This window comes from Microcaecilia unicolor, chromosome 10 (assembly GCF_901765095.1).
Source record: "Microcaecilia unicolor chromosome 10, aMicUni1.1, whole genome shotgun sequence".
NCBI classification, from domain to species: Eukaryota; Metazoa; Chordata; class Amphibia; order Gymnophiona; family Siphonopidae; genus Microcaecilia; species Microcaecilia unicolor.
The window spans coordinates 101,069,388-101,083,808 of record NC_044040.1 but is presented as its reverse complement, the minus strand read 5'-3'; the positions used below and the strand labels follow the sequence as shown (position 1 = coordinate 101,083,808).

General features: G+C 43.1%; 1 protein-coding gene across 1 annotated transcript in view; it reads left to right on the top strand.

The window, feature by feature from the left end:
- Nucleotides 1–400: 400 nt before the first annotated feature.
- The window catches only part of BRAF (B-Raf proto-oncogene, serine/threonine kinase), a 1,688,602-nt gene continuing 1,674,581 nt past the window's right edge, over nucleotides 401–14,421 (top strand). The window contains exon 1 of the mRNA XM_030216338.1: nucleotides 401–498. Within this exon, the coding sequence (XP_030072198.1) occupies nucleotides 415–498 (84 nt within the window). The 5' untranslated portion in view covers nucleotides 401–414. The remainder of the gene's footprint in view (nucleotides 499–14,421) is intronic.

Sequence of the window (14,421 nt, the reverse complement as noted above, 5' to 3'; positions counted from 1 at the left end):
AGCACTACCTGCTATCTGGATAAGTGCTACTGATCAGGACAAACTGTTGATTTTCAGTAGTGTTAACTGGACAGTGCTGCTAATAATCATAAGACTACCACAGCACTTTTCTAATACCACCAGGGCAGAGTATGGATGGATGCAAATGTTATATGAAAATTTGCTGGCCTAACTTTATCCAAATAGTTATCTGGATAGCAGTTTGAGTATAAGCCACTATCTGTATAATGCCAGCACTGCTCGCTCTTCTCTGAATATTCAGCGCTGGTTACTATTCAGGTTTTATTTAAATGCCACTGCCAGAATCTTAAAACAATAGCCAACCACTGAGTTTAAATAGTGACCCATTAGTGTTTTGCAGGTAAAGTAAAAGTGCTAATCTTTTTTTGTGTCTAGGTTTGGAACATCAAACAGATGATTAAGTTGACCCAAGAACACATAGAGGCACTTTTGGAGAAGTTTGGAGGAGAACATAATCCACCTTCTATATACCTGGAGGTGAGTCCAGAATATTGTCAGAAGCTGGAAGTGGTAGCTAGTTTGCCACTAGAGTGATAAAGGTATAAATTTGATAATACCCTTTTTTAAATATAAAAAAGCATATACAAGGATTTATAGTGTCTGTTATTTTCAAACTAGGTGCAAATTTACATGTTGGCTTCAAAAATCTAAGCCAGAGAGAGAAACAGAAAGCAAGAAATAAGTAAAGGGCTTAGGGTAAATCCAAACGTATAACAAGTTCAAATAGAGATGCACATTTGGGCAGTGGTTTCCTTAAAAAGATTAAATTCCCAGTAGAAAGGCACCAGACGGGGTTGCCCTCTTCCCTTTTTCCCTTATGTATTTATTTATTTTTTTAAATTTTTGTTACATTTGTACCCCGCGCTTTCCCACTCATGGTATGGAACCCTTGATACAAAAATTGCATCAAGATGTTGAGATAGAGGGCATAAGGATTGTTGTAACATGTCAATAAGGTAAATCATGGGTACAGATAATCAACAAACTTTCCAATAATCGTCAATATGTTTTCCTCTTTATCTTCCCACACCAAATTCCCCCTCCCCTACATAAATATCAACCCACGCGAAGAAGAACAAAGTAAAAACCACTCACACTCAACATTCTCCCATCCAAAATGGGACTGAGATCATTGTGATTTGTAAGAGGTGTTAGATATACTCCAGTCTGTCTATTTCCACACATTGCCATACCTGCCAACTAAAGGGGTTGTCTTTACTCTTATAACATCCCCCCTTATTCGTTACAGACCTCTGGAGGTTCCCAATCCTGTTCCCATCCATTCCTTGATCCTATTCCCCCCCCCCCCCCCAAGGATGGAGATGAGGGGGAAAAAGTTGATAGTGAACAGGCTGTTCCATTCTTCTACCTACATATAAGCACTGTCCCCCCCTCCCCCCATTCCCAAGATCCTCCTCCATGTGTACTTAAAACAAAACATCATAGGAGAACTAAAAAAGAGTTCAGTACCAGGCTGCGGGCTCTAAGAGGTAGAGACTGGAGATACTTATCCCAAGTGGCCAAAAACATTTGTTTCCTTCTACAGGAAGAGCGCGCATATTGTTGTTCCAATAGCATCAAGTTATGGAACCTGTTCCTCCACTGCCAATAAGGAGAAGCTTGGTGCTGACCCATGTTCCCAAAATAATTCTTTTATTCAGTGCGCTTCTTCTTGCAAAATAGGTGCCGGTACTCAAATGTCAGGCCACCCTTCAGGGATGAGGTGATCACTGAGGGACTCACCCCACAATAGCCAGGACCCCTGCAACCAGTCACAGAATCTATGACAAGGCAGAATTGGTGTGTAGAGCCTGAGCTCTTTCATTAAAACTTGGGAACCATGGGCCAATTTCAGCACACAATGGAAAAGGTGCCGGTACTCAGTACCCCCAAGTACCCCCTCAAAAAAAGCCCTGCTTTTACTTATCATCCCCACTTTGTGGATCATTTTTTTTTTTTGTTACATTTGTACCCCGCGCTTTCCCACTCATGGCAGGCTCAATGCGGCTTACATGGGGCAATGGAGGGTTAAGTGACTTGCCCAGAGTCACAAGGAGCTGCCTGTGCCGGGAATCAAACTCAGTGCCTCAATTCCCCAGGACCAAAGTCCACCACCCTAACCACTAGGCCACTCCTCCACAGTTTGGAAAAGCGATCCTTCGACCCCAGGTCCTCATATCTGTCAAGAAGGAGGCTCGCTGGTATCGCCCTGATCCTTCCTCCACATAATTTCTCTAAATATTGTAGCACTTTCCTCCAAGTGGACTGTATAATCCTACATTTCCAAAATGCATGAATAAAGGAATTAACTTCCTGATGACATTTCTCACATATCGGAGATTCAGCACTACCCCCCCCCCCTGCCTTGTAAAGTCTTTCCTGGGTAAAATAGACCCTATGTAGCACTCTGAACTGACATTCACGCAATTCAGCATTAATTGATATAGTCGGAATTTGTTGATTCAGCATAAGCATATCTAATGAGTCCGGATTTACTCCCAGGTCCTGACCCCAGCAGGCCCCAAGCTCCCTCCAATCTGGGACTAATAACAATGTCCCTAAAGCTTTTGTGTAAACCAGACACCGACAGGCCGCCAACTTGATATGGCCCGAAGAATTCTAACAAACGACGTCTCAACCTGAACCTGGGCTCCGCAAAGTCATGACTCACCTGTCCTATGTCATGACTCACCTGTCCTATATATGAACAAATCATGAGGCTCTACCCACTCTCTCTAATAACACATTCCAAGAAAGCAGCCTCCCGTCTTCCTCTAATAGGTGACATAAATGAGAAATTCCTTTAACTGCCCAATGCCGGAAGCTAGCATTCTCTTCTCCAGGTTGGAACTGAATATTGCCTAGCACTGGTAGTTGGTCAGAAATCTGAGGATTCCCTCCCATCTTTGTGATTAAATATTTCCAGGTTACCTTCAAAGATTTCAGTAATATACCACCCCGGAGACCTTCTGGTATTAATCTTGCCGGACAATGCATTAGAGAAAAGAAATTCCAGGGGTGTTAAGAAGCCATTTAATGTGTCCTGGGCGTGAAAGTTTGTTCCTCTAATATCCAATCCCCCATATACCTAAGCAAACAAGCCACGTTATATTTCTGCATGTCTGGAAGTCCAAGATCCCCACTTTGCCAGGAGCCACGCATATACTTGAACTGAATCCTAGGTTTTCTCCCTGTCTAGCAAAGGTTCAACAGTATTTTAAGGAGAGGTAGTAGGTCCCTGTTTGTCAGTCTGATAGGCAACAATTGCAAAGTATAGAGCCATCGGGGAAAGAGAACCATACGAAACAGTTGGAGCTTCCCGTATACCAAAATAGGAAAAGACATCCACTTTGTGAAACGGTTTTTGGAAAATTCTAAGAGAGATGACACATTCAGATCATGTATCAGAAAAGACTTGTATGGAAGTCTGATACCTAAATATGAAAAGAACCTAGATGTCCATTTCAGAGGAAAGCCCCCTTCCCAATTACGCCTCATCGAAGGCTGTGTAGGCAGAGCCAAAGATTTATCAAAATTCAGTTTAAAACCCGGAAAGGTCCCCATATTCAGCAAAGCTATACATCAAAGCACTTGGGGCGTCTCCGGATTAACCAAGGTGTACTAAAATATCGTCTGCAAACGCTGATAATTTAAACTCTAGGGCACCATTTCTTACTCCTTGAATATCTGGATTATTGAAAATCTCCCGAATAAGTGGATCAAGAGAATAAAAAGAAGTGACGACAATGGACACCCTGATGGGTCCCCCTCTGAATCTCAAAAGGTTCCAAAACTATCCCCTGTAGCCATCATGCCGCCCTAGGTTCATATACAATGAAAGAACCCATCAACACCCATAGGCCTTTAATGTTGCGTATAAAAACTCCCACCTTACTCTGTCAAATGCCTTCTCCGCATCAAAACTTATGAGCAGAGAAGGCACCTTTGTCCATTTTACATATTTCATTGATATTAATACTTTACGAATGTTCTTAGCGATCGTGGCGTCCTGCACAAAGCCAACCTGACTGTCATCTATCAACAATGGTAAGGCGGAGGCTAGTCTATTCACCACAAGTTTTGCCAGAATTTTAGCCTCCACGTTCAATAAAGATATGAGTCTGTATGAAGTTGGCAATGCGGGTTCCGTCCGGTTTCAGCAGCACTACTATTTATTTATTTATTGCATTTGTATCCACATTTTCCCACCTATTTGCAGACTCAATGTGGATTACAATAATACATCCTACTACTACTACTACTAGACATTTCTAAAGCGCTACTAGGGTTACGCAGCGCTGTACAATTTAACATAGAAGGACAGTCCCTGCTCAAAGGAGCTTACAATCTAAAGGACATCCTAACATCGTCAATCAAGAGTAGATAAAACAATTGAAGAACAAGTGTAACACAATGGATATAATCAGTTCAATAAATCAAAAAACAGACTGATTAAACAATTCGATAAATCAAAAAACAGATTCTATAGTAAGTAGTGATGTGTTAGAGTCCCTGTTATTAATTATTATGGTAAGTCTTGGTAAAAAGGTGTAGGTCTTTAGTGATTTTCAAAAGTTGGTAAGGTCATGAATATTTTTTAAGTTAAGTGGTAGTGTATTCCACAGTTGCGTGCCAATATAAGAAAAGCAGGATGCATGAACTAGTTTGTATTTTAAACCTTTACAGCTAGGGAAGTGGAGTCCCAAGAATGTACATGCTGATTTTTTAGTGTTTCTGGAGGTAAATCAATAAGGTCTGACATATATGCCGGAGCATTTCCATGAATGATTTTATGGACCAATGTGCAAACTTTGAACACAGAATGTTCTTTAACTGGGAACCAATGGAGCTTCTCTCTTAGGGGTTTTGCACTTTCGTATTTTGACTTTCCAAAATGAATCTAGCTGCTGTATTTTGGGCTGTCTGAAGTTTCTTGATGATATGTTCTTTACAACCAGTATACAGCGCATTGCAATAATCTAGATTGACTCAACACCATTGATTGTACCAGGTTGCAAAAAATGCCTCTGGGAAGAAAGGTTTTAGTCTTCTGAGTTTCCACATTGATTGAAACATCTTCTTGGTTGTATCTTAACATGGCATTCAAGTGTGAGATTACGGTCAATGGTCACTCCAAGAATCTTATAGTATACGCAGTGAATCAGATAACGGACCCGTCTCTACAAATGTAGTGAATAATTCCACAGAGTCGGCACGATCACAGGATTCAAGATTTTGTAAAATTCGAAACGAAACCCATCTGTCCCAGTGTTTTATAAAGGGACCCTTGCTGTATAGCCCGACTAACTTCCTCCTCAAAAATTGGGGCATTTAGTTTAGATCTGTCCTGTACTGTCAAAACTGGCAAGGACCTACCCTCAAGATACGTTCGACCCTCCAATCCCTCCTCCCAAGGCTTGGCATAAAGATGTTGATAATAGGAACAAAACACTTCCATGATTTCCTTATCTGTGCGTACCTTAGTCCCAGCCCCTCTATCTATCTGCATAATCGTTTGTGAACCCGACTTCTGCCTGACAAGGTTAGCCAGTAATTTCCCTTGCTTATTGCCATATGCAAAAAGTTTGTATTTATAATACTGCAGAGATTCAACCGTGTGCACATGCAGTAGTGTATTAAGAGCAGCTTGTGTTGCCATCATTTGCGTTTTTTGTTGAGGTGTGGGAGTCAATCCAAATTGCTGACTTGCTTCTTGTACCTGACGTTCCAGATGCAAAATCTCTGTCCCTGACTTTCTTCTTGTAACTAGTATATGCTATTATTGTTCCTCTAAGTACTGCCTAAGCCGCTTCCCAAAAAAGTACTGGGTTATCATGATGCTCCCCATTTGTCTCCTGATAATCTGCCCACTGGCTAGCTAAATACTCCTTGAACTTGGTGTCCCAGTACAAATGGGCAGGAAAGCGCCACCGTGGTGGCAGATTTCCCCTATGCCCCACGTCCATTAAGCACCATACCAAAGCATGATCTGAGACACCATAAGGGCCTATCCCTGCATCCTGGACCTTAGGAAAGACCGATTTAGATACCAACAAATAATCAATTCTAGATTGAGAAGAATGGTTCCTAGACAAATGGGTGAAATCCCTTTCTTCTGGGTGTAGAATGCGCCATACATCTGTAAGGTCTAATGCTGAACACACTGAAGAAATCCCCTAAGGCTGGGCCCTTCCCCTCCCCCTTTGCCTGTACTTCTATCCAGTACCGGGTCATGAACTATATTGAAGTCTCCCCCCATGATCACCGAGATATCCTGGTGTTGCACTACAGTATGGATCAGTTACCTAAAAAACCCTTATCATAAACATTTGGAGCATATATATTACACAAAAGCAGAGGCTGTTTATTTATCATTACCTTGGCCAAGAGATATCTTCCAGAGTCCACTCTCTAGCACCCCTAAATCTGAACATCTAGGGTCTTCGGAAAAGAATCCTTACCCTTGCTTTACGGCCCACAGCTGGAGATTCCAATATATCTCCCAATCACCACCTCTTAAATTTGCATGCTCCGAAGCAGGCAAGTGAGTTTCCTGCAAAAGGCCACATTCGCTCCTGTGACGGTTTCAAAAACTGCAGCATTTTTTGTATCTTGATAGGAGAAGTACCCCATTAACATTCCAAGAAATAACTTTAAGTGGCATCTAACACCCAACCTTTTTGATAGTAAACATGCAGACCCATGATTTTATCTTTAAAGGGAGGGTCGCCCCAGCCTACTACCTCCCCTATACGTGGGGTGAGAAAAGAGATGCCCCAAGGGACCCGGTATCGCATTCTGGTGTCATCTCTTCCCTCCCTCAACCAAACAGAAGGAGCAAAGTCAAGAAGATCCCCTAAACTTCCCATTCAGAAACAGTCCCAAACATAACAAAAAAGGATAATAGATCCCAGATTTCTTTACTTCCCTTCTGTCCCCCTCCCACCCACCCAATCAAATAGTTCCACCAGCCTTCCTATGAGGCTGGTCATAGTCCTGCCGTCTATCCCTGGCATGAACTACCAATTGTCACTGTAAGAGGGCTCCTCCCTCCCTTCTCCTTCCCCTCCCCCAACCCATTAAAGAGTTCTAACTCCTTGTAATTCCATCTATCCCACCCCATTATCCTTCCCCTCCACCAACAGAAAACTCCCCTGCATATTATCCAGTAACAGTGAGCAAAAAAACTAAAACACCAAATCTTAACGACCAGATCAAGAATTGATGTAATGCGATATAAGTCCATATTATATTCCTATGACCAGCAGCATCTCCTCTGGATCAGAGTCCGGGACCCCAACCTGGTATCACAACCCAACTCGCTCGCCGCTCACAACTAGAGCACCAGGCCCCATTGGGCCCCGGGTCCAATCCAGCGTGTCAAGGCTTGTGTGCTTATGTTCTTGTATACCGGATGTCCAGTATAGCCTAACTTGTCTTAATGAGTTCTTAGAGAAAAGAAAATTGCCATGTGAAGTTCACAACCATAATAAATCTCCAGTGATAACCACATTCCAAATTTAAATCTTGATATAGTATCAGATATCCATCCTCTGGAAAGTGACCTGCTATGCCCCCTCAGGTGGGGCTTCTTTCACCCACAAGCAAGGGAGGTCAAGTGTATGACTTCACTTCTGCGGCCAGAAATCTCCTAGGCCCAAGGTTGGGAAAGTTGGAGCATATGAAGGGGCATAATCGAACGGAAACGTCTATCTCCATGGGCGTTATCTCCGAGAACGGGTCCGTGAAGGGGCGGACCGAACCGTATTTTCGAAAAGCATGGACGTTTATCTTTTTTTGAGCTGGGCGTTTTTGTTTTTCAGCGATAATGGAAACCGAAAGCGCCCAGCTCAAAAACGAATAACTCCAAGACATTTATTTGTGGGAGGGGCCAGGATTTGTAGTGCACTGGTCCCCCTCACATGCCAGGACACCAACCGGGCACCCTAGGGGACACTTTTACAAAAAAAAAAAAAAAGGTAAAACAGCTCCCAGGTGCATAGCACCTTCCCTTGGGTGTTGAGCCCCCCCAAATCCCCCTCAAAACCCACTGCCCACAAGTCTACACCATTACTATAGCCCTAGGGGTGAAGGGGGGCACCTACATGTGGGTACAGTGGGTTTGGGGGGCGGTTTGGAGGGCTCCCATTTACCAGCACAGGGGGGGGGGGGGGATTGGGCCTGGGTCCACCTGCCTGAAGTCCACTGCACCCCCTAATAACTGCTCCAGTGACCTGCATACTGCTGCCAGGGAGGTGGGTATGACATTTGAGGGTGAAAATAAAAGTTGTGAAACGGCATATTTTGTGGTGGGAGGGGGTTTGTGACCACTGGGGGAGTGGGGGGGAGGTCATCCCCGATTCCCTCCAGTGGTCATCTGGTCATTTAGGGCACTTTTTGGGGCCATATTCATGGAAAAACAGGGTCCAGGAAAAGTGCCCTAAATTCTCGCTAAAAACACATATTTTTTTTCCATTATCGGCGAAAGGCGCCCATCTCTGATCGCCCGATAACCACGCCCCAGTTCTGCCTTCACCACGCCTTCGACATGCCCCCATCAACTTTGTCCGCATCCGCGACGGAGTGCAGTTGAAAACGTCCAAATTCGGCTTTCGATTATACCGCTTTATTCGTTTTTGTGAGATAAACGTCTATCTCCCGATTTGGTCACAATATAGGCGTTTTTCTATTTCGATTATAAGCAGGATAGTCTAATACTGGTCTGCGGTCTCCTCACAGATACCAGAAGTCGAAATCCCATGGCACTGGAGATCTTCCCCTTGTGCACTTCTCTAAAGCACGGTTACTCTCCGACACGTACCGGATACAAAAAAAAAAGGGGGGGGGGGAATGTCAAGGGAGAAATAAAGTAGAAAGTAGGAAAAAAGATAACTATAAGTAATGATCATGTTGTAATTTATCCTGTTCATCTGATGTCGAGATCCAGTGGAGAAAACCGAAGATGTCACTGGCGCCCCTGTGAAGTCGCCTTTCTCAGTGGTATTCCATTTCGGAGAGGCTTGTTGGTTCATAGTGGAGCGCATGATCTGGTGCGGGAGTTAATGGTACTGGGGCCGCTTGATAACAGTGATCATAATATGATCGGATTTGATATTAGCTTTGAAGTAAGTATACATAGGAAATCAAACACGTTAGCATTTAACTTTCAAAAAGGAGAGTATGATAAAATGAGAAGAACGGTGAAAAAAAAAACTTAGAGGAGCGGCTGCGAGGGTTGAAAAATATCAGGCGTGGATACTGTTCAAAAACACCATCCTAGAAGCCCAGGCCAATATATTCCCCATATTAAAAAGGAGGACGGAAGACCAAAAGACAGCCGGCATGGTTAAAAAGTGAGGTGAAGGAAGCTATTACAGCTAAAAGAAAATCCTTCAGAAAACCGAAGAAGGAACCGACTGAAAATAATAAGAAACAGCATAAGGAATGTCTAGTCAAATGCAAAGCACTGATAAGGAAGGCTAAGGGGGACTTTAAAAAAAAAGATTGCATTGGAGGCGAAAACACATAGTAAAAATTTAGGTATATTAAAAGCAGGAAGCTGGCAAAAGAATTGGTTGGACCGCTAGATGACCGAGGAGTAAAAGGGGCGATCAAGGAAGACAAAGCCGTAGCAGAGAGATTAAATGAATTCTTTGCTTTGGTCTTCACTGAGGAAGATTTGGGTGGGATACCGGTGCCAGAAATGGCATTCGAAGCTGACGAGTTGGAGAAACTTAATGAATTCTCTGTAAACCTGGAGGATGTAATGGGGACAGTTCTACAAACTGAATAGTAGCAAATCTCCTGGACTGGATGGCATTCATCCCAGAGTACTGATAGAACTGAAAAATGAACTTGCGGAGCTTTTGTTAGTAATGTCATTTATCCTTAAAATCGAGCGTGGTACCGGAAGATTGGAGGGTGGCCAATGTAATGCCGATTTTTAAAAGAGGTTCCAGAGGAGATCCGGGAAATTATGGGCCGATGAGTCTGACGTTGGTGCCTGGCAAAATGGTAGAGACTATTATTAAGAACAAAATTGCAGAGCATATTCAAAAGCATGGATTAATGATGGATTTAGTGAAGGAAAATCTTGCCTCACCAATCTGCTACATTTCTTTGAAGGGGTGAACAAACATGTGGATAAAGATGACCCAGTTGATATTGTGAATCTGGATTTTCAGAAGGCGTTTGACAAAGTACCTCATGAAAGACTCCAGAGGAAATTGGAGAGTCATAGGATAGGAGGTAGTGTTCTATTGTGGATTAAAAACTGGTTAAAAATAGAAAACAGAGAGAAGAGTTAAATGGTCAGTATTCTCAATGGAGAAGGGTAGTTAGTGGGGTTCCCCAGGGGTCTGTGCTGGGACCGCTGCTTTTTAACATATTTATAAATGACCTAGAGATGGGAGTAACTAGTGTGAATTCCGTCCCTTCGCCCTCACAGGGAGGGAAAGCACAGATAAGAAAGAGAATTTAGACTCAAGCTCAGCCAGTAAATTACCTTTATTGGTATCTCACAGAGCCAAATATAAATAATAGTTCTCTCCCTGGAGCAGGTTGTCAGTCAGCAGCGCACATCCTGAATAACAAAAGCTGCTCCACTAATACTGCCCCGGACATCATATATATACTGGTGCAAGTTACATTTCTCATAAATAATGTGATTTCCCCTAAACTAGAAATCAGAAACTAGCCTATATCATATATGGATATTCTGCACGTGAACAGTCGGTGGCCATTGGCTAATTAGCTTATGAGTTCTGTGTCAGTTCTGCGTGCAGAGCCAGAACAATACCCTTGTGTCCTCTCTCTGTCTATCTTCCCAAATGAAACATTCTGGACATGTTAGGCTCACACTGTGTCCTCAGCCTGTCAGCAACTGCCAAGGTTATATCCACCGTATATGAAAAACATACTCAGCTGCAAACAAATGTTATGAAGTGTCAGTTCTCAGCTCCTGAGAAAGCAATGATTGTTACACAAGATGCTGAGTTAGTAGGCTAACATGTGAGAACCAAACTGACAGTACAGGCCTTAGGCCTAGCCCTTAGTAACAGGCCAAGCATAGGAAGGCATATACACTAGTGAGGTAATTAAATTTGCTGATGACACAAAGTTATTCAAAGTAGTTAAATCGCAGGAGGATTGTGAAAAATTACAAGAGGACCTTACGAGACTGGGTGACTGAGCATCTAAATGGCAGATGACGTTTAATGTGAGCAAGTACAAAGTGATGCATGTGGGAAAGAGGAACTCGAATTATTGCTACGTCATGCAAGGTTCCATGTTGGGAGTCACAGACCAAGAAAGGGATCTAGGTGTCGTCGTTGATGATACGTTGAAACCTGCTGCTCAGTGTGCTGCTGCGGCTAAGAAAGCAAATAGAATGTTAGGTATTATTAGGAAAGGAATGGAAAACAAAAATGAGGATGTTATAATGCCTTTATATCGCTCCATGGTGTGACCGCACCTCGAATATTGTGTTCTATTCTGGTCGCCAAATCCCAAAAAAGATATAGTGAAATTAGAAAAGGTGCAGAGAAGGGCAACGAAAATGATAAAGTAGATGGGACGACTTCCCTATGAGGAAAGGCAAAAGTGGCTAGGGATCTTCAGCTTGAAGAAAAGGTGGCTGAGGGGAGATATGATAGAAGTCTATAAAATAATGAGTGGAGTAGAAAAGGTAGATGTGAAGTGTCTGTTTACGCTTTCCAAAAATACTAGGACTAGGGGTCATGCGATGAAGCTACAATGTAGTAACGAATCGGAGAAATGTTTGTTCACTCAACGTGTAATTAAACTCAGGAATTCGTTGCCAGAGAATGTGGTAAAGGCGGTCAGCTTAGCGGAGTTTAAAAGAGGTTTCGACAGCTTCCTAAAGAAAAGTCCATAGACCATTATTAAATGGACTTGGGGAAAATCCACTATTTCTGGGAAAAGCAGTATAGAATATTTTGTACTTTTTTGGGAACTTGCCAGGTATTTGTGACCTGGATTGGCCACTGCTGGAAATCGGATGCTGGGCTTGATGGATCTTTGGTCTTTCCCAGTTTGGCAATACTTATGTACCTATAAAGACTTTAGCTGCCTCTTTTGTGTCAAAGAAGTTAGGTTTTCCATCTTTAAGCCACTTTGGGTATAAAAGGGCAAATTGTATTTGGCGTCTGTGTAATTCTCAATATATGGGTGTATACGCTCTTCGTAACAAGGCAGAAAAATCTTGGAAACACAATATTTTCTTATTTTTATATGTGAGTGGGCCTCGAGATCTTATTGACCGTAGTACCTCAGTATTATGCATGTAATTTAGTAGTTTAATAATTACTACCAAGGGCTTGGCCTCCAACTGTGTTCTGGGGCCCAGCCTATGCACTCTTTCTATTCTCAAAGGCCCTACTTCCGATCGAAGCTGCAGTGACTTAACCAGCCAGGTTTCCAGAAATCCTCGCAGCTCTGACTTCAATATAGACCCCGGTAGGCCCACCAATCTCAAATTGCCTCGCCTAGATCGGTTTTCCATGTCGTCTATCTTATTTTCCAGCTCCTCCATTTTGGATTGCAAGGAGGTGTTCACTGAGCGCATTCGCTGCATGTGGTCTTCTAGATCTGAGACTCTCTGGCAATAGGCTGTAAATTCTCCCTTCAATGATTCCATCCGTCCATCCATCAAATCCAATTTGTTGGTGATGCTTTGGAATTTTTTTATCTAGAGAAGAATCTATTGCCTGAGTCATCTCCAAGACTATTTCAGCCACCCATGTCGAGCTCACCGAGTCTATCCCATGTCCATCCGCGTCCGCCATCTTGCGTACCTCCGATGGTCTCGATTTCTCAGACTGCTTTTTCACTGATTTAGAAACCATAGATCCTCGCTTCATCCAGTTGCTAGTGCCTCAATCTTCTCAGATGTTTTTCTCTTTAGTGGTAAGGTCTGTTCGCTCAAAATTTGTGGTTGTAGGGCATTAATGGGATCGAGGTTTGGGAGCTCCTCTCACTTATGTCCGCTCACCAACACGATATCACGTGACCTCCTTCCCAAGAATTTTTATTGATACCATTTTTGAAGCAATGAACACCACAACCAACATACAAACAGCATGATTCAAAAACGAGAAAAACAAGGTACCACCAACTCAGATAGACATTTCAGAGCCTGATAGGGCAAAGAGAATAAACGGGCAATACAAAACATGGTTGTGCTCTGCACCCAGCGTACTTTTCCAGTTCCATGCAACATCCCCCCACCCCAAGTTCTCCTACTCCCCTGGAAAACACCAGCACATTTCCGGTCCTCTAATATGGAAACTTGTACACAAGAAGTGTTTAACCCAACAAACAGATCACAATCTGCCTGCTAAAGCCGGTGCAGGAATAAGCATATACAATCTCAGATATCAACTCCCACTGAGCCATCTCATGCTTACTCTTCTGCCAAGCTTTTAGCACTTTTCAGCAATTTATAGGTTGCTGGAGATGAGAGGCATACATAAAAGGAACAACTCAAAAGCTGTCCTAACTTCACACTCTTAGCTTTGCGGTCCCGAGCACTGAATATTGGTTGGGACCTGCATAACTATTTTTTAAGTTTAAAAGCCCTCCTAGCCTCCCAAATAGCCCCCTCCCTCCTACTCTGCCCCTCCCCAGCCTGTGAGCATCAACACCACTCCCCTGCTCCCCCAAGGTTTAGGTAGTCTCCCTGTTGGTCCTACAGAGGGGGCTTCGCTCCTCCCCTTAACAACCCCACTAGGACCACCAGGGAGACAGGCAGACCTGAAGAAGGGCCTACTTTGGGGTGAGGGGTTGGAGAGGGGGCTATTGGGCAGGCAAGGAGGGGGAATTAGAAAAATAGTTACGTGGGTCCCGTCTGATATTAAGCCAGAGCCCGCATTATTCAGGTGCCGGCTGATATCGTCCAGTACTCACATAAGCTCCAGTGGCCATGGAGTGTAAATTAGCCCCAAATATTCATTTTGGTGCCAGATACGGCCTGCCATTGAATATCTAGGGCTAATCTAGCTGACAACAGTCAGCATTTAAAGAAAACACTGTTGCTGACTGAATATTGGCTGGATTGATTTTTGAAATAAAAGTTTTGGGTATTGTGACTGTGACAGCTTAAAGTTATGGCATAATTTACTACTGTTGGAATTGATGACATTTCAAGATAAGATCATGTTTGTTTTACTTTATTTTCTGTATAGAGATCTGTCAATTGAATTCCATAGTAGCTGTTCACCTCAGAGCAAGGCACGGTATTTGTGGAGAAGAGAGATTATGCCTGCCCTTCTTCACATCTTGCTCTGACATATATTACACAAAAATGTGTAGTGTACTAAGAAAAATCCATTTCACTTTAAAGTGAGAACAATCTGCTGCAGGTATCAACTACTGAGTGCT